The sequence below is a fragment of the Pseudopipra pipra genome, chromosome 10, assembly GCF_036250125.1.
Source record: "Pseudopipra pipra isolate bDixPip1 chromosome 10, bDixPip1.hap1, whole genome shotgun sequence".
Lineage (NCBI taxonomy): Eukaryota > Metazoa > Chordata > Aves > Passeriformes > Pipridae > Pseudopipra > Pseudopipra pipra.
The window spans coordinates 15,799,567-15,825,565 of record NC_087558.1 but is presented as its reverse complement, the minus strand read 5'-3'; the positions used below and the strand labels follow the sequence as shown (position 1 = coordinate 15,825,565).

Here is a 25,999-nt window from a genome sequence, read left to right as displayed (position 1 = left end):
TTAATAGTTAAAGTTCTATTGGTTATGAACAATTCAGTCATTAGGTATTGGTTTAGACATGTGCTTTCAATGGTGTTTTTTAGATGAAGAATCTTTCACAGCCTTTTGAAAACTGCCCTCAATGTTGTTGTATTTTCCATCTTTCCCGGTATCTGAAGTTGCACAGTTCACTGCTCGGCAAAACATCTGCCCTGGCTGTCCAAGCAGAAATGCATTATTCAAAGTGTAACACAAAACCTACCAGGCAGGCAGCTGCAGGTGAAATTGTTCCTGTCGTGTTTCTGGGCCACATCGGTGCAGGTCGCGTTGTTCTGACAGGGCTGGCTCTGACAAGCATCAAATTCTTCACACAGGGAACCCTTATAAGCATCTTCACACTCACAGAAAAATGTTGCCTAAAAAAACAAACAGGATATGTACTTCCCAATATATTTTCAAAGATTATGTTTTCATTTAATACCCTACTGAACATAGATGTTTGGGTTTCCTGTTTATAAGAACAACAGCTGCCATAGATACATCAAATACTAAACGTGCACTAATTCTGCAGCTAAAATTTTTAATGGTGTCGGGTCATTTCATCCAGACAAGGAGGCTGGGATCAGATCCATAATACCTAAATCACTATAAATTTTTTCTTCCATTCCAGAAACTAGATTTATAGGCTGAAATAACTGTCAGGATAAGTAATGTGCAGATTTACTGCAAAAAAATCCTACTACAAACATGCACCCTTCAAGGGAAGGGTAGGACTGGCTCCCAGGGGATCACTTCAGTGGTGCTTCAGCAGCAACAACCCCTTCAATTTTGTTAAAATATGTCTTCTTCCCAATGTATTCACTACTTTTTCCAAACCCTGCTGCTTAATAAAAAAAACAAGACCACTACCTCTGCTAAAGGTTTAAAATACCTACAGAAGGCATGATATGACATTTTTAGTAATAATATAATTAAAATCAGATTTAAAAAAACTTTACCTCACTAACATTGCCAAGGAAGGTTCAAAGAAAGGAAGCAAGGTAAGTTATCTCATCTATAGTATAGATTTAGGTTAAATATCTATCTGAATTTGCTCAATAAACACTAGATGGCAACATCACTCACTCTCACGTTTCAAAGCCAGATCATTAGGGCTGGAACGCAGCTGTCCCATGCACAGACATTGTAATGCAAATGTGCATGGAAGTAGAAACAAAAAGAGGGGGGTCTTCTATTTTTTACTCGTGTTTGCTTCATATGAATAAACATCTGTGGCTTAAGTAGAAAATAATCATCTTCACACAAATAAAAAACTTTACTCAGTAAACCCCAGATTTCAATCTTCCTTACAAATACCTCACTGGTAGAGTTATACAAGGATCAATATGATACATCTCTAAAACTTAAAATGATGGGCATGTTATTTATCAGGAGTGCAAGAAGTCCTTGCTAAGTGTACAAAGAGTACAGTCTATAAATGTTCTGGAATTTACCCAAGCCTCTTCACAAAATAGCTCTGAATATCTCACATATTAGAAATTACAGGTTTCCAAACAAGGCTGCAGTTCAACAGAAAGTCAGGCAAGCAAAACAGAGTCAAAATTATTGTACTCCCATAGTACAGTAACTTACTTTAAAGATAATTCATGTGAGCTGTCTACAGAGACACAAGCAGCCCGGCTCTGCCTGCACTAACATCCTGCTACAGCAATATAAATATTAATACATTTAAACAGTGCAACAATCAGCCACTGCTTCAACAATATTGATTAAATAGGAAGTTAAGAAAAGCTCAGATAATATTGATATCACTCTAAGAGTTTCATACAGGCATCAATTTACCATAAAGAGTAGTTAACAAAATGAGTTTTGAAAGCTGCAAAAGGAAAGAATTGTAACACTTCAAACTGAAATGTCTAATGACAGGTAACAGTTCTGAGGTGCTGACAAGTTATTCTATAGAGAAGATTAGGTGTTATTGTCACTTCCCCCAACTGATACTATTGCTGTTTCCCTGAATAGCTAACATGTACTAGCATATTTGAGGAAAACTAAGTCAAGAAGCAGCGTCACATTGCCACACCAGCAGTATTAATGTCACTATCTAAGAACTCCTAAACCATCTACTATCTATAAACAGTTCACCTGTGTATTTTACTTGATTAAGCGAGTGCAAATCTATAATATATCATTTTGGATGGCAATAAAATAAATTTCTTAAATAATCTGATATTATGCAAGCCGTATCATATTATAAACATAGTTGGAATATAGTAATGTTTTCCCTATTTTAAGAAAGCAGAGTAATAAGTACTTTTTTTTACTATAGTAAAGAAACTGTTAAGAGGACAAGAATAAAATTTATGTCTATGCTTTCTCTTGCTGAGAAAGACTTTCAGTATTTATTACAACTCCCAGTGAGTTGCTATAATATTTGAGCAAAACATTGCTGTATGATAATTACATACTTTGTATTTAGGAATATATTGGACTTAGGAAAATAAGTCCATATGCAGGGCAGCTTGCCTTCAGGTATACATTAGGGTTTCTTATAATTTGCCTTTTTACAAATTATAATTAAATATATCTACCTCAAAGCTTCTAGTCCACAGAGAAGAGATGGAATCCATTGCTATTCATTTCAATATGTTATTTCTCTGTGCCAGCAGAGGCCAGTTATTTTTGTGTAAATCTCATGGGTTCTAAATCTAGCAATAAAATCTCATTTTTACACAGCCAGCTCTTCCATATTTTACATGGGAGAGCTGAAGTTATGGAACAGAGCAATCTGTGAAAGAAACAACTTTATCCCCATATATAAATAAAGTTGTGGCATTCAAAACGAATAGATGGGCAAAGTTCACTTCAAAATCCTACATGAAGTCAGAAATTCACACCAGACAAATCTCTCTTCTTTGTGTTAATACAAATATTTTTCTCTTCCATTAACACCTAACTGGTTTGAGGACAACTTACTCTGGTGCAAGGCTGAGTATACGAATCTGAAAGTTGTATTTCTATTGTGATGATGCCAAGACCAGTGTTGTACTTTTGACACATTCCTGCTTCCCTCTTGTGGACAAATGGCAAGCATGGCAGGAAGGCAGAGGTACAAAGTTCATACAAAGCAAGGAAAAGGCATCACTTGGACTCAGCAAAACCTCACAGAACTTTGTTCAAAGTGGTGGATTTTATGTTACTTTCAAAAGCAACAGTAATTGAAAAAGAAACTCTGCATTAAAAGTTTGCTTTTCATATCCACAGTCTATAAAAAGTATCTAGCTGAGTAGAAGCCAAGTTATGTATCAGTAAGGAATGAGTAAAAACTGTCCAAGACTCCCAGGTTAGACCAGAATTCATTTGTTTTCAGTTGTATGCACTCCGTAGATAACAGTTTGCCACTGTGCTCATACCACTGCAGACTGTTAATTACATTCAAATTTCCCATTAAGCAGATGTGTTCCTACATTCTTCTACATTAAACTAGATTTGAAATAAAACTATGAAGTACATAAAGCCCCAAAGACAACCATAAATCTTCTTGGCACTGGGAGCAATGACTACAGCCAGCAGAGCTCTGAGCTTGTTCATGGTATTAGGTCTTTTATCCATTCTTCTAAGAAGTTGCTTTGCATCCTGCAAGACTAGATTGTGCAAAACAGAATGAATTATAGATAAAAACAAACAGCAAATCACAAAGGACTTGCTGTAAACTTAAAGAAAATTAAAGTTTAAGTTCTGCAAAAAGAACTGTGTCCTGGGAAACCAACACAATGGTCGTACATGTCAAGCGTGTAATTTTGGCAGTTGCTTGCTCCGTCGTTAGGGAAATCATGGAGATATTTTAGGGTATATCTCACATACTTTGAGTTAAACAAAGGCAAAAACATTCTGCTTAATGAAATACGCACCTTCTATTTTTACCTTATGCTGGGCATGAATCAGTTTCTCAGCTGAGAATAAATTCTCTTATGCAACTTAATAGGCTGAGGAGCAAAGAAATCTCACAGATCTAAACAAACACCATGGACAAAGAGACAACACAGCATTTTTATTCTCCCTGAAGTAGGAGGCTGGACATAAATTATGTACATTTTGTCACTGTATCTGAGGTTTTAGTGAGCCCAGCAGGCTACCTGGCACAGGTTTGATGGCACTCGAGAGGATCACTGGGGACATTCCTCATTTGTTCAAGTTCTAGAAAATTCAGGAGCAGTTTGTAAAATGTGAAAATAGAAGAAATTGCATTTCTAAAGAAAAAATTTTATTCATACAAATATATTTACATTAATTTTTATGTATTATTTTGTCCTTAGAGATATTGAGATTCCTGCTAATTGCAGATCTCAGACTGCCATTAATTAATAGACACCTCTCCAGAAATGGACTTCAACATGGTTCCTGTGTCCCACAGGGACAGAGTCGGTCAACTACAGCCTAGTGCATGTTACATCCAAAACACTGCCTCAATAAACTTTCCTGTTAATAGATTCAGAGAAAGAAAAGTGGAAATATAAGAACAGTCCTAAATTTTTCTATTCATTTGCCAGGGAAAACAACATACCACATGTGCTCAAGGTGGGGCTCATTTATTACTAACTATTCCAGTTTTAACACATAATTTTTTCAATGCCAAGATTACAAGTAGGGACATATAAACACTGATTTATCTTTTTTTGAGTGAAATAATTCCTTCTCTTTTTCATCATGAAGTCAATCTGTCTTTCCTTTTAAAGAAAATTTTACTTTACTTGCCACGTCTTAAATATTTATAACACATGGATAATTATTAAAGGCCATATATGCATTTTCCTTAACGCAAAAAAGCATTAATTCTTCTGCATAGATGCAGGAAATAATTTATTTTTATTTTGTGACATATGACACGCAACAAGAGAAAAAAATTAGTCATAAAAATGGAAAAACAACACGAAAATATACAAAATAAGGCTATTTAGTAAAGGCTTTAACTCTCAAATTGACAAAAAATGGAAAAAGACTAAATTTTGATATGATGTTATACACAGTAAATTTGAACATATTATTTACATAAGTGAAGTTCAAGATGCCAAATTTATAAAATAAAAATTATAAATATAGTAAAGCAGAAAACTAAACTGGACTATGAAACAGAACCCTGTATCTGAATGAATAATTTATTTGGATACCAGCCAGCTGGTATAGCAGAGTAGCACTTATTTCTAAATGCATCTTGCAATAATTATGGTCACACATTACCTCCAGCATTTTATAAAATTCATTTTTGAGAAATAAAACAGACAATTATTCCAGATGTTAGCACTGCCTTGTATATATAGATTACTGTAGCAATTTAATTATTGTTGTTACAATTCAAAACACCCTTTTTCTATCAAACATGCTTATTGAGAATTTAAACCAGAAAATGGTAGCAGATGAACTAAAAGTGAATTCACTAAATATGCCAAATTTTCTGTGCTCAGAGCAGGCTCACAGCTGTTAATATTTACTCAACAGTTACTATTGCTTTTATCTCCCAAATGAATATTAATAAAACCAAAGATTAACTGTGCATATTTGTGCTGTAAATGACTTTTAATCCATGAAATAAAAAATAACACGTATAGAAGGTAACAGAGTATACGGGATCTAAGTCACAGAAGGCCAGTCTGATTTTGTAAAAGCAAAACAGAGAATGTAAATTTAACAGATTTGGTTCTTATTTTCTCATATTACTTGACCACATAAAAAATCCACAGTGGCCAGTGGAATTGGAATTGTAATCTCTCAATGTAGTATTATGTAAAAGAGAAAGATGTACAGGAAAACTCTCAAGCAATACCAAATTACTCAGTTCTGTTTCTTCTCATAATTATGCTCAGATAATTCCATTGCGCTGACCAGTGTATTCTGAGTGACCAGTTATTAAGATGTGTAGAGATAAGCACTAAATTAAATCACACCTAAGACCAAAACAAGGTTGAAGACTTAAACTGGAACACATTGGTCTGGAGATTAGAGATCCCAAGTGCCCACCACATGGGCCTTTTCTCATAAAGAAACATTCTTAGGTAGTGGCAGGATGCAGTACAAATTACCTTATACCTGATCAGAATGATTGGTTTTACTGCCAGGAAGGGTAAGAAACTTTGCATCTCATATCTGTTATTTTCTTACTTCAAGTGCTTCATTTCTAGGTGTAGGCAATAAATATATGGTTGTTATCCAGTAACACCTGTGAGCTTTAGAAGGCTGTGACACAGCAGCAAGGCATGTACACACTCAGAGGAGTTTATAGTATCGTGGAGTTGCCACACTGCAGGAAGGTCTCAATAAGTTCCCCTTACCTCATCTGGTTTGGTGATACATTTTCCTTTCCCCGAGCACTGCAAGTTCTCTGAATGGCTTCCCACAGGCAGGCAGGTACTGACTTTCACTACCACGGTCAAGCGTAGAGCCACAATGCACTTGGTAACTGAATCGTTCAAAAAACCTTTAAAAAAAAAAAAAAAGAAAATATTCTTACTACGTGACAAAAACACTGATACATATTAATGCTCTACAGCTAGACAAGCAGAAAAAAATGATTTGAAATAAACTGTCAACCAAGAACAGCATTGCTCCCACTTAATACACACCTATCTGAATTCAATGCGTGTAAATATAAACAAGAACACAGTTTGGAGACAAACGCTCGTTATATTGATTAATAAAAGAAAGGCAGGATGGTGAAACAGATCTACTTCCAGAGCTCTGATCTGCAATCATTTTTTAGGTCTCAAATAATCAAATGCTTATGCCCGCTATCTTTTTGATATGTAAAAAACTATATTTTTAAGTTTTCTAATGACAAGGAACATCAAAATCAAATTTTGTGGAGGAATGTGTTTAAATGAATTCACAAAAGTTACTTCAGAGCTCAAAAGCACACAGATTCATTACACTGGTTAAAGATGCAGAATCCCTTTGTCTCTATTTTTTATGAAGTTTGCAAAAATATACATACACAACTTGACAGCATTTCTTTGTGTATTATTGAATGCAAGTATTATTGAATGTCTGATCTGATTTCTCTATAAGGTGATATAGCAGGTAGAGATGAACACTACATGAAAATGGGAACATTTGACAAAGAGGGAAATTCATAAATCTCTGGCTAGCACCTGTAATTGCATGGAATTATAAACCTTGTTGGTTGGAAGCTATTAAAACACACTGGAGCCTAACGACATCACTATCACCCACATTTCTAACAGAGATATCTGGAAAATAAAAAAAAGGACAGCAGGAAAAATAAAATATGGCACATACACAGCCCATGACATACACAATTAAGTCAGAGTTCTTTTCAAAACATACAGACTCTGCTCCTGTACTTCACTTGTGCTCGAACTGCATTGTTCCAGCACAGGGATTAAACTCCTGGGTTACAGCCCTTCCACGTGTGGCTGTTTTGTTTGGGGAGCTCGTGGCAGAATAAATGTGCATTGATATAAAATGTGTGAGTTTGGTACAGTGTATATACTGTATGCAGAAAACATGCATAAAAAAATCCACCAAAGATCCTTCCATAAATTGTCAAATTTGGCTCCACTATCCTTAGTGTAGGTAGACTCCAAAGGCTATTTGGGTGTAGTACCAGTATGGAACATTACAGATACAGAACCACTGCAGCATTATTCTTTTCTTTAGAAATTAATACAGGGAGAATTCAAGCAAAAAAATTGATGGGTTTTTTTAAAATATTCTTATTTTTAAAAAGAATCATAGTAAATAGATGCAAGAAGTGTATGACATAGAATTTTTTTTCTAACATTTTGTACTTTAAATTCTAAAATCCACTTACAGCCTAAACCTCTAAGGAGCTTCAATGATGCAGTCTAGTTTCTTGCATTATAGACTGGAAATAGCACAACATTTAGTCAAGCAAAAAAAAAAAAAAATAGTACAACAAAACATTTATTATGAACAGGAATAAACAAAAGTTTTGTGGAACACTTAGAACATCAAGTGAATTTTCCTTCAGAACAGCTGCTAAGCATTACTTACATTCTGCATAGGGAAGTGTCAAGCATGACTAATTCTACAAATTCCATAGAAAATCATATGGAAGACTTCCATTCTTTGTCCTTCATTTTTAGATTTCACTTTTTGAAATGCTGCCTTCTTTCAACAATTAGTCTACAATCCCTAAACCCTGTCTTCAAACAGGAAAATCTCATGTCCAACATAGACACCACTAGCTTGAGTGTAGCCTTTACAAGTTACCTAAATATTTTAAGGGATCAGATAAAAAAAAAAAAAAAAAAAAAAAAAAAAAAAAGATGTTTTGGGTATGGTTCCAAATGTCTAATGGTCTGTTTTTGCTAGTGAAGATTATTGTAATCTGATGACCTCTCCAGAGCTAGCCAATTTATTCTGGCCTCAATATATACCCTATTTTTACCCATCTGTTCAAAGATGCAGCCAGAATTATTTTCTTTTAACAACTGAATGTGATTGTCACTGGCAGTCCTGCAATTATACGTGAATGCTTGGAAGAATGTGGTATTTAGGAAATGTCTTTGGGTTCACATTTGCTTGTCTGAAGCAGATTGTTACATATTCTTCAGGACAGTTCCCTAAAGAAATATTAAATCAACCTTCTTTGTACTTCGAATCCTGTTACTATTTTGGTATCAAAAGCCCTTCGGCAAATCACTGAAAAAATCATTATTCTCACCGGAACGCCACATATTTTCCTGTAATTTCCAATTATCTCACCTGATTTCCAAACACTAGAAAAATACAAACATGGATATTTATTTTCACTCTACAGAAGTTGCATACAACTTTTGGAGATCTCTAGATTTTAAGGCTAAGAGAAGCTTGTCTAACTACCTAAATATAATTCCCTGCTTAACTCAGGTCATAGCACTTCAATTAATTCCTTCCCCAATTCCCATAACAGCAACTGAACTAGAGTGAGTTTTAAGTTCTATTTTTAACTTCTAGGTAGGAGAATAATTTCAGAGGCATATTTACAGCTACCTTCATCTAAGGTCTGGAGAAAAACATTACAGCAGTTTATATCAAAAGGTAATTTTGTTCAGTTCAACCTTGCTGGTTTTCTAAAGCTAGTTAAAACATAATGACATCGAAGCATTTTCAGTTGCAGAATTCAGGGTTGAGCTATTTACAGTAATGTTAGGGAAACAATTCTAAAGTCTAATAAATCATAATGTGACATGAATAGTCATTTAGATTGCAGAGGAGGCGTTTGCAGGCTTTGTGCACACACATTTGATAGTCTGAGAAATGCCTGCACGATTTCACTGGCAGTATGTGTGGTAAAATACACTACAGCTCATCCCTCCCTGGTAGTTTCACCTACTTATGTCTAGGAGCACCGAATACATATGCTCTGTTTCACTCACATCAAGAAAGTTAAGAATGAAAAAGAAGGAATAAAGTCAAAACCAAAGATGACAGGTGTCATCATTATGTCCAGGTACTTTCAGCAAGGTCATATCATGCTGTTCAGATTGCCACTGCTTGCACTTTCTAGACTACACAAATTGATTTGCTTCTTCACAAGCCACATTTCTGAACAATGTCTTCCTTCTAAGCACAGCAGACTGAGGTCAGCAAGCTGGTCCATATTGGACAGCCAAAGGAAGACTGAAGCTAAAAGACCACCAACTAAGATCATTATCTTATTGCACATAGTAGTAATGAAAGGCATAACACTTCACTAAATGGTTAACTAACTCTTAGTGTGTACCCAACACTCGGACACACACAAACATTTGCCTTTTGCTATTGGCTCAAATGTATTTCTCTGTATTCCACACAGTGAATACATGTATTCCAACAGATACTCACCTGTGGCTGAAATAATAGATTATCATTTTAGTTCCCTACATTAAAGTTCCAGTTTGCAAAAATATAGGTCTTTCAGTCCACCTAGAGGTTTCTTGGATGAGTGAGAATGACTGCCAAGGGGATTGGGCACTCACTCACAATGAAGTATCAGTCCTGAAGTTTTCAACTTATTTTTAGCCTGGTTTCCTAAGGAAATGAGACAGCAGTGGGATGTCTATCAGTTTCCATCTGTTCTCTTTTTCTCTCTCAACACCTTCCCACACCAAAAGCTTTTGGGGTCAGTAGCCAACTTCAACATTTTGCAAAGCAGTGAAGTTCTCAAAGACACCAGGTGCCTGCAGCTTCCCTATACAGGATACAGCCCTGGCACCAAGGGCATTGATAAGCCTAAATGGGTAGGAAAACAAAAAAGGGCCCCAGAATAAGGTGCACAGTACAGTGCATCCATTCATTGTTTGGAAAATGGGAAACTGGGATATATTCAAATGGAAGAAAACCAGACACTATCAGTCTTTCAGGAGCAAAGAAGCAGTATTTGGTGTGCCTGCACCACATCTTCAGTTCAAGTTATGTAGTGACATAATGAACCTATAATACTTCCAGATCAGATTTCAGCTTCTAGAAACAACACTGCTGTCATCAGAGCATATTGAACCACAGTTTATAACCTTTAGTGGTCCAGGATAGAAGCTACAGGACAGTTCATCTACAGATGATGTAAAGCCACAGAATTAACCTAAAGAGTCAAGAGGAATTTTCTGTTTGACCATATCTCTCACATCACAGGAGATGATGTTATCCAGCAAGCTAAACGAGCGTGGTCAATATGCTCAACCTTTTGTGGCCATTGAACTTTGCAGACATAATACTTTAAAGAAAGGAAGGTAGAAAAGAAAGAGAACTGTATTTTGATTGCAGCAATCACCAGAAAAGAAGAAAAAAGAAAGGATACCTGAATTCTAGTTCTTTCTCCTAAAATGTTTTATGTCCAAGTTTTATCCAGATTATTTCATGTCCATAACACTCACACTGTCCATTCATCATATGGTTACCATCCAAAACTATGAAAATTACTATGAAAACAGGAGTCTATACTAATCCTCACCAAGCTTCAGTGCCTTTTTGATTCTAGGGATCAAGTAGTAAATTGATTTTAACCAAATAAACCAATTTTCCTCTCTTATGGCACTGCATATCACAATGTCAAATAGTTATTCATTGAGCAAATCTAAGCAAGCTCAATCCTTCACTTGTTCATGGAAGTCACATTCAACTCCTTTTAGAAACCTAACAAATGAAAAAGCATAACAAGATGTGCTCATGATGCACTTTATTCTGAAAATTTACCTTTACAAGTTGAAGTAGTAGAGACCTGGTTTTGAGTTACAAATGGACAAACAGTTATCACCTTTTCCATGACCCTAAAACTCAGGGTCGTTAAGGCCTATCAATACTCTCAGAGCCCTGACACAAACACTGTTCTACAGAATTTGGAAAACGGGTCAGGAATCCTTTCCTTGTCTGCTCAGGATGATTATCATACATAAGCAGAAAACAAGAAACGAGAAACAGGTAATCAATGCCATTCTCAATTTTTGATGCAGTACTTCAGTGCCATCAGCACCATACCGAACATCTGAGATCATTCTCTAATGATGCTGCTAGGCAACACAGCATCTGGGGATACAAAAATACAGCTGCAATAACAAGATTGCTATTTTGTCCACAAATAGCACTATTTATAGGTGGTACAACTCTCCCAAATTCTACATAGATCAGCATGCTTACTGTGCTTTATTGGAGATATTGCTTCTGAAAGTCTATATATATTTTAGTGAGAATCAGTTCAAGACCTGTTTCAACTATCTTATTTTTCAAAAGTTCACGTGAAATAGCAATTTAAAGAATTTTTTCTGGTTGTTGATAAGTGACTAAAAACCTTCTTATCGCATTTTTTTTCTTCTCCAAATTGACACCATAGTTACAATAATCAGTTTAAAAATAGATATGCTTTCTTCCTTTGCTATCAACATTGAAAACTCAGCCTGGGCTCCTAAAATAAACCATATACTTTCCTCTTGGGCATAATCACTTGAAGGTAAGCGAGTTGCTGGCGAAGTTACATTCTCAGTAACATTACTGGAATTCTACCAGAGGCAGGTTGACAATGATAGTGTTACAGTGGTGTAACAGAAAGCAAAATTTGGGTGTCAGAAAATTATTACCAAAACGTTGGGAAGAAACAGCACACAGCTTCACTTTCAAGCTGGAGCTCAGTTTTGCAGGACTAGCAGTTTAAATATATTTATGAACTGAGCAAACCAATTGAATTCACTCAGCATAGAAAAATCAACAAGCACATGTTCCATTACATTTCCTCTATAACAAATAGCAATTTCTGAATTTCATTGTTACTTAAACAATTACCCAACTTAATAGCTTTACTGGACCAAAACCCACAACGGAACTATGAAATAGTTAGCCAGCAAGAGCACACTTACATTTACAAAACCACTTTCATACTGCCTATGAAGGAGATGTGACAGCTTAGAGTGTGACCTTCTGCCACAGCCTCAAGGACTCTGCTTACAGTCCAAAATGCTGGTGAAAGCCCAAAAAAGGGTGACAAGACTAGTCTTCTAAAAGATTTCCTGTATCAAAATTTCCCATTGTATGCTAATTTGTCAGCATTTCAACAATGCTGTCAAGTTGGCAGTGAACTATTTTGGGCATAAATGTAGACCACCAGAATCTCTGATATCACGCCTCATAAAAGCAGTTGAATGTGGTGGAATACAAATGACATAGCTGGGACTGCAATAAGGGGAGCTGTGGAAGATGGGATGGCAAGGTTGGCTGGGGTATATCTACAGTGACTTAGAGGTATCACTTAGATATATCCATAGTGATCTTAACTTAGAGGCTTTATGAGTGGCCGCCCTACTTTTAAATACACTTTACAGTGTGTTACACTACTAGCTGAAGATCTCAAAGCAGTTTACAAGCATTATTAAAATGCACCCCTCATTGTCCTCACATTGGTACATTGCATAATGCACCAATTGTGCATTGGTGTCCTTATTTCACAGGTCAGGTTAAGCAGTCTGTCCAAGATCCCACAGTGCAAACAAACCATGGGATCAACTGAACACAAATATTATGACTGGCCACAAAAGTCATACTTGAAGAATGAGAAATCTTAAATAAACAAACAAAAGGTAAATACCTTTCACCAAGCTTTACAAATGTGAGCAGATGAACCTTCAAAGATGGACTAGAAAAATAATTTCCCACTGTTACTTGCTAGAAGTAGCAGTGAATAAAAATTAATTTTGATACTTTCCCAATTAAAGATTACTCTAAAGAGTAAAAATTATTTAAATGCTAGCTTAAAAGATAATACAATGTAAATAGTCTAATGTTTACATCTACTTGCATATGGGATGAGGTACATGCAACTTGATCATGAAGGACATCGTATTTATAGATACCACTTCTTGATACCCTTTCTTATAGAGGCCTACAGCATTCTTCAGAATGGTTTGGATTTTAAGTGAACACTTCGTTTTTTGCTTTATAAGGTCATCTTTTTTTAAAAAATCATTGAAATTAACACTTCATTGCACTCTTTTTGCTGTTCACTGTTCTGCTGGTGCTGCTATTGTTTACCAAAAAGCCATTTTCTGCAAGGTTAGCTCTTCTGCCCAGAACCCCAGGGAAATGTTCAGCTGAGCACAGTGCTGAACACTGCAGACAACAGGGCCCTTCCAGGCAAACTACACACTTAAAAATGAGAACCCCACGAGCTGGAGGAGTTGTCACCAAAGGCCCCCCCCAGCGAGGCTGACTTGCACAAAAGGGTCACGCACGCGGACGTTCCTGCACATGGGCCGAGCAGCAGAGCTGCCGGAACACTCCAACCACAGCATGCGCAGGGCAGGGAGATTTAATTTAGTCCACAGTGAAAGAGGGTTAAGTCAAATGACTGCACATATGCCATGGGCTGGGAGCTCACACAGATGCTCTGCTGACACAGAGCCACTTAAAGCTAGAGTAACTTGATTACGTGGCTCTCACTGAATTCAGTTCGCACATCTCCTATTATGAAATAAAATTGTCCTATTTAATTTTTTGTTTAAGTGAAAACAATTTCAAGACACAGTAAACTGCTTTCTTTTGATGGAAATGCATGTGTGTTTTAAAGGTAGGTAACAACACAAAACACAACAACCCAAAGCTCCAGTTACAACTTGCCTCCTAATCTGAAATTCTACATCCAGATAAAAAGAGCTAGAAAAGACTGACTTGTTTCAAAACATAGCTCTAGATTATTTATTTTTTCACATAGTATTTTTGCACTGTTTCATTTTGTCTATTCAATATCACTGCAGTCATACTAGTGGTGACCTCTTGTTAATGCATAATGAGGCCTTGCAAGGAGATTCATTAAATAACCAAAGAGGACCAAAAAAGTAAATAAATTCTCAGGGCAGAGATAGGAAAGAAAATATTTCATTGCACTAGAAAGGCAGAACAGCATTTTGGACAGTAAAATATTATACTTTCTGACATAGAACCATATTGTTCACACACACATTAAAAAGTAACAGATCTCTTGTGTTTGAGAAGCCAAGCATTAGTTTTCCTTTTTAAGCAAAGCTTTAAAAAGTTTTGTGGAATTCAAGCAAGCTGCCTTATAGGTGCTGGCATTTGAATGGCATCAGTATTCATTTCACCAGAAAGATGCTAGAGCATCCATTTTCAAGTGAATTTGTACAGCTACCAATTTCATTTAAGGAAATACTTCTGAAATACTTGATAAGTATAGTTTAAAACAGGTAGTTATGTTGTATTGATCTAAAATGCTGGGCATATTGGATAAAAACAGATTACACACCTGGTCTACATCATGTTTTGTTTGCTGTGACGAAAATAACCATTATAATTTAAAGACTGTCCTGGAGGATTTATTTTCTATTCGGATAAAAATATTATTTCATATAAATGTTAAACCTTCTGCCTTATTATCTGCAAGGTCTTATCTGAGAAATAGAAATCTTGCTTATAAATGTCTTCATCTCATTTTATAAGCAGACAATAAGCTGAAAAGCTAATGAAGCAATATCTCATGGAAGTCGCTTTTTAAGCAGCATCAGAGAAGAGCTAAATATAGCACAAAGTCAGAAAGCAAGGAGTTTCAAGCTATGTACAAGCATTTTTTTTTACATTTATAGATATATAAACTTTTTTTAACATGTTACCTATGGGAAATGAAGGCAAAATTATAACACCTAAGTGTTTGTTTTACTGTTTTTCTGAAAGAGCTCCCATCATTGCAGCTTCAGCAGTGGGCAGACCAAGGCAGAAAAGCAATTTTTCCAACATTTTATCATGAAAGCTGATGAGAAGCAGGTTTTATTCAACAGAAATAATACCTTAACAGACATGATAAAGACCTGAAAACAGAATTTCATTTTTTAATCTTGTTAGGAGAAAGAAAGGAAACAGGTTGCATGCATACAGTCGGCACTGCCAGCTTCACACTCTACATTGTGCCCAAACCCCCCAAATAAACACTTCTTAAAACTAAGTAATAATCATATAGTATGTAATTTTGTATTAGTATGACAAGGAAAATGGCCTGAAGTTGTGTCAGGGGAGGTTTGGGTTGGAAATTAGGAATAGGTTCTTCTCCCAGAGGGTGGTTGGGCACTGGAACAGGCTCCCCAGGGAAGTGGTCACAGCACAGAGCCTGACAGACTTCAAGAAGTGTTTGGATGATGCTCTCTGGCTCAAGGTGTGATTCTTGGTCCTGTGCAGGGCCAGGAGTTGGACTTTGATCATTGATCCTGGTGGGTCCCTTCCAACTCAGGATATTCTATGATTCTATGAATTATTCCTCAACCTCCAAATTCACTGGGGGAAAAAAGAAGCTATGGTGGTTTTGTTTACGAGCTGTTAACTGGACTGTTAAATATAACCTGCTGTCTGTGCAGCCACACAGGTGTATCTATACCAGTTTTCCAAGTAGACTGGAAAGTGTGTGAAATTAGAACAGACTGACTGGAAGTCTCTCAGCCACAGGTGTATCTTTAGATACACCTGAAGCACAGAACTGCTGCCTGAGTGAACAGGTATATTAATTTAATACTAGGATAAAATAACTGACTCGTAAAAGAAACAGAAGGTCTACAATCACTGCAAAATAACTAAAATGCAAGTGTTACAATAAAAGCATTAAAACACTTTTTTTATGTTGGATTTTTCAGTATTTGTGTTCTCAAAGCTAATGTTCCAGTTTTCAATCAGAATGTGATTGCATGCCCGGATAAAAGAGATGCATGCAAAAAGTCATAGAGGATTTATGAGGAAGTAGCCATACAGCCTGAAAATGTCCTTCAAAGACCTTCAGCAAGGCCTTTTTTATTTTTTAAAGAAAAACCTTAGTGCACTATTTTTTCAAGAGAGCTACTTTTTAATCAGTTTAGTAAATCTTATGCGCTCACAAGAAGCTTGTTTAGAAAAATATATCCATGTTCCAAAATTCAGTATATTAATCCCTGAAAGCGAGAAGTGCACAATGCTGAATGGATTAAGATTCTCCCCAAAACATATAACAAGCAGCACTTTCAACTCACCATAGAGATGCTGAGCTGTAACATATTAGTGTTCATGAGAACTTCAGTCTGAAAGACTTCTGCCCAAACTGACGCTGCATCGGGGAACTCTTATCTCATTTTTTCAGACTCATAAAATGTATTTCATCTGATTTCAATTTCTCAAAATATATTGCAATGCAGAATAGGTGTGTGACTCTAAGAAGGTAAAGTTTTGCAGTTAACTCATTTTCAAATGTTCTAGTACCATTATTGCTAGCACCAATATATGAAGATCCTGAATTAAAACAAATACCAATGAGATGTTTTATAAATATGATAAATAGTTAATGCGGGAATCACTCATTAACTTCAAAGAACATTGGGACAAATAGTATGAATCTATAGTTCTATTGATGTAAAAAACTTTCCATAAATTAATGTTTTAGATGTTGAACCCTTAATTGCAGTCCCTTATTTAAAGATATCATTGATTCCCTCCTGCTTCACTTTCTGTCTCTTAGGCAAATCTTGATACTCATCCATAGTGCTCCACAGAAGAGATATTTTTCTGTAGAGATATCAAAAACATTTCCTATTCAGAAAAACCCTCAGTTAAATGCTCCTTTTCTTTTTTTAAATCCTGCGTAGGGGCACAAAACTTTGGAATTCTCTTGGTATCACATGAAACTTTTCTGTTGCAAACCATGAGCAGGGACGAACAGTTCACCTGGCTTGTACCATGGACCAACCAACTAGTGATTACCTTTGTCTGGCAGTAACCTGGCATTAAAATCCACCTTGGGTTATGGAGTGTGCTTCATTGTGCTCCTAACCCACCTAAACTACTGAGTGAGTCAATACTTTCAGGGGTATTCTCACTTCAGAGCATGAGCCATATTGGTCTTTTTTTCCCATTGGCTAATAAGTACACTTCCTAATAAAATATTATTAATTATTTTTTAGAAGACTGACACATAGTATCAAACCTTACAAAAAATCTTTAAAAATACTCTGAGCAAAGCGTGGAAAGAATGTGTTACAGAAGGTAAAAGCCAGTCAAGTTAGTACTCTTTGCCATCTACTGGGGCTTATTTGAACAGGGTAAATGCTGAAATTTAACAACATAATCATGCTGCATAATCGCAGCACTATAATTCTTTCCTTGCACTTCAAAAGACTGTTTGCAGATGCAGCAGCCATTTTATAAATCCCATTACAGAATACAGGCTGCTTCTTTTCCTTTAGTTGTGCTCCACTCTCCCCCTTCATTCTCATACAGAGCAGGTCCTGTCTCTGGGGGGAGCAGAACTGTGCTGGAGGTGTCTATTTTTAGATGTCAGAACAGCATTCTTCTCAACCTCTAGACATTGTTCCCCGAACCACATGATCAGCAAATCAGCACATTACTGCTGACTTCTGTGTCTTTTCAATCTTGTCTAAACAACTTTAAACTTGTGTCACCACAAGGTAACACAAAACAAATAATATTTCCCTAAATGTTTTCTCTTTGGTGTAAATAACTTATTCAGAAAGATTTGCAAGAGGAATTAAAGTACCTTGCTGAGTAAAAAAACCTTGGAGGCAATACAGTGAGAAGTGACTCAAAAGTGACTCAAGATGTAGATCAAAAAGACACATACATCCAAAAAAAAAAAAATCAAATGGAAAAAACATCACTCAGACCTCCCCCATTTTTCTTTTACAGTTCTCATTAGAAATTGTTTAAAAGAAAACAAAAAATACCATTGTACAGAACTCACAAATTAAGACAAGAAACCTTTAAAAACTCATTTGAATAAACAGAAAAAGTAGGGGAAGGAGGGAGAAAGTATAAAAAGTAAATATATTGATGGTCATGGTCCACAGTCTTACTGTGTGACTCTATGTTTACAGCATCCTACAGTATCCTGTGGCCTCCTATTGTTCTATCTTAAAGAGCACCAATAAAAACACATGCAATATTATTGATTTTTAATATATAATAACCCAGTTTAATTTATTGTACCTTTGTATAAGCTTGTCATGCACATCAAGAAAATATGGAAAGTTGTCTATCAGACAAAAATATATTCATGTGATCTTATTGAAAACTAAATGACTGAAATCTAAAGAGTTGTGAGTCATGTCAACTTCATAGACCACTTCCATACATCTGGATCATATCTGAAGTAAAGATTAAATTATTTTTCTATAAGCCTTGGCAGAATTGCAGATTTCAGTTAAGATAACATTCAGCATTTTTCACAACAAATAACTGAGTTACTTTTAAGTTTTACACTCAAGACACTTCATCGTACAAAAACTGATGATGGAAAGTAAGCAGAATATTTCCACATAATTGAGAAGGAAACTCAGAGGCTGTTTTGTTTTTTCTTTCTTAAACTAACAAATTCATGTTTCAGTGTCTTTATTGCTTTAATATTTCACTCTTTTTTTGCTCAACTGTTTTATTAAAAGAAATAATTCTGGGAAAAGCTATAAGTAAGTTAAGACCACATAAAATAATTTACTCTGGAAAAGAGTTGAGTTACCTCATTACTTGATTATTTGATAGTGCAGAGTTGCAACCCCTCAGGACTGAAAGATATGCAGAAGGAATGTTTCATATTCATTTTCTATCAAAATCACTACAGTTAATCCAACTATTTGCTAAAATAAATAGGATTTATAAAAATTCAAATGCACTATAACCTCACTCATCTTGACTAAGCACTCAGACACTCCTATTCATGAACATCTCACTGTACTACTGGAGCCTCCCTGCTGCTTCATGCAAATGCATTTATGATTCATGTTCTTTACATAAATCAAATTACACTACAGCAACTGGAAAATTCTACAAAGAATTTCACTATCAGAAAATTAAAAAGAAAGACCAAAGAAAATATCAAAAGCCACATGGAAGTAAAATAAGAGGTCTCAGAAAACTTGTACTGCATTAAATAATCTATTTTCATGAATTAAGCCCCATTTTGTATTCATCAAGGAAAAGGTACATTTTTCACCTCGTGTTACCCAACACAGAATAAAAAATTTAAAGCAAGAATGCCAGTGACAGAAAGGCAGCCACAGAGACAAATAGGACAAGACAAACTCTGAAAGAGCAACAGAACATACGTTTTAGTCAACTGAATTAATAGCCTGTGCTGTACTATGTATACAGTCAAGTGAAACCTTCACAGAGCAACTCAGGCCCTCTATTTGGGAGCTTATAATCCAAGATGTGCCTTTGGGCACTTTCACGAGTGTATAAAAGCTACAAATTACCCTGTCTTCAGGATGCTTTTATCATACATTAGCTACCACAAGGCAAATGCAAAAATTTATTCCTGAGGAAGATACATGAGGATAAGTTTTCCCCTGACAAATTAAATGCAAAACTAGATTAAAAGGAAAAAAAAAAAAAAGGTTAAAACTAAGAATCTTGGAATAATAGAAAAACCCCGAAACTGAAAAATAATTTGAAGAAAATAAACATCACTGAAAGAAATTGCTGCTGACAGTAATCAAATTATTATACTAACAACGTTTCAGCAGTATCTTTGCTAAGTGATAGCTCAAAAAGGAGAGAACAAGGCACTACAGCTGCATTTGGAATTTTCTATATTAGCTACACACTTGGATTTTGTCCCAATATTTCTGCAGCAGAATGTTTTTAATTTTACATTTATTAGCATGATAAGTTATTGAATAACAATTGTGGCAGCTTATAGTTCATTATAAGATATACAGCATTTCAAGCAGATAATAATAAATGCTGTTATTACAATGACTTTGGTTTCATGTCATTGGTATAATAAAACATCTGCCCAGAAATCTCAATTTAATTAAGTCTATTGCATCTATGCATAAATATTGCATTAAACCAGTATTATTTCCCATACACTTAAAAATAACATATCAGCCTATTTTCATTACACTCCTTCCACAAAGATGCTTAACATTTAATTGCCCTATGAAACAAATAGTATATTTCTAAGGTTTCACATTAACAGAGACAAAACTAGAAAATAAAAAAGTTGTGCAATTAAACATTGTTAAAATATAATAGGAAATCTGATCTTCTAATATATTTTTTCAATTTTACTGTGTACAGGCTTAAGCTTCTTCACAAAGTACCTCATGACCCAGTACCTGACAAAGGAACACCTCATGCAGACAGTTATATACTGTAGCATTTACCAAAAGCTTTACAGTTATTAAAATAGAACACATAAAACATCTTGCATCATCTAAAGGTATCAGGCAAAAATGACCATCTACATTTTAAACTGAACGGTGCCAGCTGTGTACAAATTCAGTGTACCTCTTGTCTGGTTTGAATGAATCCATGCCTAGAACATGGTCCCAATATCCCATCTGGATCTTTCAGCAGCACTTAAATGAAAGGAATTACTCTTGTTCCTCTAAATGCTGCATAAACCATTGGCTGTCACTGAGAGGTGATGAACAGAAAGCATGTTACTCACCAATAAAGTAGTTGTTTCCCAGTGCAAGCATTTCTTCAGAAAGAACAAGTCCACCCAGTGCCTGGAGAAGAGTGACACTTCTGCCATCAATGAGTGAACACTGTTTAAATCCAGTGCTTGTGACTTTCCATAGCAGAATGAGAGAAGCAGTAGCATCTTGCCTTATTCTAAGAAAAGAAATAATGAGAATATTTACACTGAGGGAAATTTGTGTTATTAGGAAATACATCACTGTAGAACAAAAGCTTATCAATAAAGAAGAAAATCTTAAATTTAGCAAGCATGGAATCAGGAAAAGTCCTGAAGATTTTTAGCATGTCCACAAAATTAAAAAATGCTTCAACTGTAAGATTTGCATAATAGTATATGTTACAGCAGATTAAATCATACAGAGTTCCAATTTCCAATACTTGAAGGTCACCATCTTACTGCCCAAGAAGAGTTTTACATAAATATCATGTAATAGTTAAGGATCCTTATTCAGTCTCTGTATTTATGCCTTTTTGAGTAGTACTTCCATTCTACATCTACAATGCCATCATTTTCTGTAGCTGAAGTACATCCAGGGCTCTTGTTTACTGAAGAACATTCAATGTTCACTCAACACAGGGAGACATATCCTTGTAGAAATCCCCATTTGTCTGACACACCGGATCGAAGATTCGGGACAGTTTATTCTTTTAAATCAAATGAGTCATGCAATGCTCCCAAGGTCACTGAGCCCATGGTGTCTTCCTGAATACTGACAGATTGGATATAGGGTTTACTAGGGCACAGACACTGTCGGCTCCGGTAGGAAGCGCTGTACTCTATGCCACTCTTTCTGTCCTCTCAGGATATATTTTTTCCTACTCCCCTCCACAAAGAAACAATAAAAACCTGTCATGTTTCTGGCAAGTTCCCAAATATTTGGGCAATCATTTCCTCAGAAGGAATACCAAAGGAGTTTAAACAATCCTCCAAAAATTCAAACACAACTACATCCAACTGCTAAAAACTGATAATTTTCTCTTGCTGAAAACAGACTTCCAAATACCTAGAGATGTTCTGTTCCATAATTTTCTGTAATAAAATTATTTCAATCCTGCTCAAAACACAAGGAAATTGTCATTTTTCATTTGACTTCAAAGCAACAAAGTTTTGTAATGATGCATGACCCAAGTTGAAAAAATGTTGCAACTAGACATCATAAGAAAAATTTTTACAGTATTTTGGGTCCTCTTTAAGAAAAGTCCTTTGCTGACCATCTCATTTTAGAACAGGATAGAAACTAGTTTCACAGTTTAGATCACACCTGACAATCAAAACAAAACAAACTTATTAAACTCAAATTATTTACCTTTCATAGGTAGCCATCGAACCAGATATGTTACTTGGGCCTTTACCATAGGAAATAAGATGAAATAAAGATAGTTTCCCTGACCTGTCCTAATCTAAGCAGATATAAAACACAACTAAATATATGCAGTGTAAAAATCATCAAAAATTACTATGTACTCTGCAGCCTCCTTTAAAATGGGGTCCCTCCATTTTAAATAGAGCTTTAGAATCCACAAATGCCAGCTTTTTCCTGATTCCAAGAAAAGACACTTGTTTGCTTTCAGATTCCAGCCAGCCAGAGCATCCACACTCACAGATCTCTTTCTGGCTTAGGCTTAAGGCTCATGAATGAGCACAATTCAAAGTGCTGTGGGAAGGGTAGGACACCCCCACGTTTAACAGTTACTGCTCCAAACTGTCTGCAGCTTGTCTGCTTGCATCGGTTTGTTTTTTCCTGTGAGCATGGCCTTTTTTAACAGAAACCTGGGATCCTGAAAGATAAGATGACAGTATGAGAAAAGGAGGCTATTTTGGGAAAATCTAAGTCTAAAATTGCAGTAAAGCTGTGAGCCAGAGAGCTACGTTGGCAGATTTTTATTTAAAATAAAATTTCCAATACGAAAATGCCTCATCCCAGCTGACAGAATCAGATCTTTCTAGGAAGTCAGGTTCTGGTAATTAAATGTAACAAAGCAAGCATGTGATGGAAAAAGCAAGACTTTGAAAAGCAAATAACAGAATAAATTCAAATTTTTGAGAAACGTGGTTTGTAGGACATACACAAAGATTTCACAGCTGATGATGACACCCAAAGCAACAATCCAGCAATCAAGTACAAATGCACAAAATACATGCATTTATATAGTCAATGATAACATCTTCTACCAGCAAGTTCATCTTGAGATTAAAGGGGGTAAAAAAAGTGTTCACTGCATGAAGTAGAAAGGAAATGTCATATCTTCTTCAAACTGACATCTTCAACACATCTGCCCTAATTTCTGCTGCATTATGATAGCCCAGAGACAGCTTACACGCTCACATCTTCTAAACATTAAATACTTGGGGAAAATTATGCCAAGCAAAGCGCTGCAATGGCACCACTCGATGCCTGAAGTCTGTCTGCAGTTCTCTCATAGACCTTTAGCCATCTGACAGATCTGCCTGCCTGAAAAACTGTTGTCTAAACTATCCAGTCAAAGGAGAATAAAAGCATTTTTGTATTTCATCACATAGAATGAATATTCTTACTTTATTGACGTATTCTGTGGAACTTCAAAGGAGACAAGCCGGCCTCCAGCAGAGCTATTGGAACTGGCATTTCCACAAGCCACATCTGGGGTTATCTGAAAATAGAAATAGTTTTATTTAACACTAAATGAGAAAATCTGACCAATGAAAACATGAAAGAATTTTTTTTTACAAATGACATGAATAGTCCAGCAGTCATCTTTTAAAAATCCTCAGGAAGGACCAAAACATTCACTGAAGTCTTTATGCTGCCAACAAACATTCTGAAAATTTACATAACCATCCTTTTAGGTTTTTACTTTAACAAAAAATTCCTGCATGTAAGTGTGAACTTCTAAAGGCATCTTCTTTTAAAAGTGAACATGTTTAGAAAAAGATGAATAGGCTTCTGGTCTTTTAAAATAATAAATAAAGCTCTAACATTTGCCACATCCAAGAAATATTGCATCAGTAATTTATGCGTTCTTGGAGGATTTATAATAGCAAATATATTGTCTTTCTACTATACTATGTTTTTTTCCAAACATGCTTCCTTTAAAAAATACTCTTCCACTTGCCCATTGCTATTCTTTGCAAGTAAAAGTTGCTCAGACAAACAGTGCTTTCAGATGGAAAAAAATGATGATCACAGTTGAGAGTGAAAGGATGTGTTTGCCAAATCTAGTGATGCCTACCAGGCATAGAAATCAGTTACTTCATTAACTAAATCAAGACACCATGAAAGATGTCACACATCACAAAGCAATCACAGACTCCTCAATTATTCAGATCTTCAAAAGTAGTAATTTCCTAAAGACATTCTGAAAATCATTAATGGTTCCAAGGATAAATATATTTCAAATAAGTAATATTTTATGTGGTATGATTGAGTCTATTACTTAAATTAACATCATCAGTAGTTTTAAAGGATTAGTTTTCAAGTATCTTCATCAGCTTGCTATGAAATATCACACTGTAAAAAGAAACTCAATAAACCAGTTTAATCTTCAAATTTCTAGGAAGATTTTGCCATGTTATATTTTCAGTCATGGAGAACATGTGTGCAAGCTTTTTACATCAGCTTTGCTGAAAAGGCAAAAATGCAACTTGACACCCTTCTGTGAACTAATTTTACATCCAAGAAAAAGCCAGAATCCAATTTATAACCTTAAATAAAATTCAAATTCACATTCTAAACATGATTATGAAACACGTGTAAAAACAGGAACAACAGAAGTCCAGAATACAATGCAAGTAATAATTTTTTAGGAGACTCAGAGCTTATTTCAACTCAGGCAAGACAAACACGCAGTATTGACATTTCCCGATGTGAATGATTTCCCAATGTCTAGATTACATGATTCATTGTTGAATTCCCTGGAACATATAGTATGAACACAGGTGGTTTATGAAAATAAAGTGAGATGCAATTTTATTGTATTTGTTCAAGTGAATTTAAAAAAAAAAATTATATATCCATTACAATTTTTTAATCTCAGGAGTCAAAATTATGGAGCTAACATTAAAGGCATGATGCATCCAAAGTTCATATGGCTAACACTCTTTCTGTGCCAACAGGAAAAATGTCCCCATTTAAACTTCCATTTTCTTTGAGAATCTATATTCCTACTAGAAAAAAGGGAAAAAAGAAATCAGCATCTCTGTTCTCACGCAGTCTTATGCTACATCTTAAAATGCACCCGTTATAGTATTTCTATAATGTTACAATTTCATGCTCCTATTACCTTGGAACACAAGTGGGAAAACTGTAATTTATGCATTTCATTTAACTTACTGTTTAATATCAGAAGTTTGTAAAGGGTATTGATCTCTTTGAAACTCAAATTAAAAAAAAAAAACCACATAAAAATATAGAAGCAAGAGCTGAACAAAATGGCTGCATAACAAGAGCTGAGATTTGACCTTGAGAAAATGGAAAAAAAAACAAACAAAAAAAACACTGAGTAAAAAACTTTAATTTGCAAACACATCAGAATTTAGGATTAATCAGCAGGAAAAGCACACATAGGAAATACTGCAATGATAATCAGAAGAGTGAAAGGCAAAATGAATGATTTTGACTCTTCTATTAAGAGATTTGTAAAGTTTGATGTCTTTATCTAGGAAGTCCGTTTGTAATTGGCCCTGACTTCAAGCTCTAAGAATCTGATAAAATAATCATATAAACCAGTAGGACACTAAAACCAGGATTTTACAAAGCCAAAATTCTAATTTCTTTTATATATTAAAACCCCTGATACTTGGATCAGACAAAAAAACACAGGCAGAATCAGCAGCTCTCATAAGGAACAAGAAACAGTCCCAGCAGTGTCCTATTTCAGGCAAATACTATAGAGACAAAAATGACAGTTTTGACACCTGAATTAAGAAAAAAATTGCAGTTTTTCCACAGCTGTGAGAAATATGTATAAAGATTTTTAAGTATGTCTCTTTCATGTTTTAACAGAGCTCTCTGCAAAACTAAGCAACTGAAGAATGAAGGCAAAGACAACCAAGACATCACAATAATAAAGGACACTCAGAAGATGAAACCAATCTGTA

The 25,999-nt window shown here is 35.4% G+C and overlaps 1 protein-coding gene across 1 annotated transcript in view; it reads right to left on the bottom strand.

The window, feature by feature from the left end:
• Window positions 1–25,999, bottom strand: part of DNER (delta/notch like EGF repeat containing) — a 119,298-nt gene that overhangs the window by 38,568 nt on the left and 54,731 nt on the right. Inside the window, exons 3-6 of the mRNA XM_064666448.1 lie at window positions 23,459–23,553; window positions 20,891–21,057; window positions 6,306–6,451; window positions 242–395 (exon numbers count right to left, since the gene is read on the bottom strand). Of these exons, the coding sequence (XP_064522518.1) occupies window positions 242–395; window positions 6,306–6,451; window positions 20,891–21,057; window positions 23,459–23,553 (562 nt within the window). The remainder of the gene's footprint in view (window positions 1–241; window positions 396–6,305; window positions 6,452–20,890; window positions 21,058–23,458; window positions 23,554–25,999) is intronic.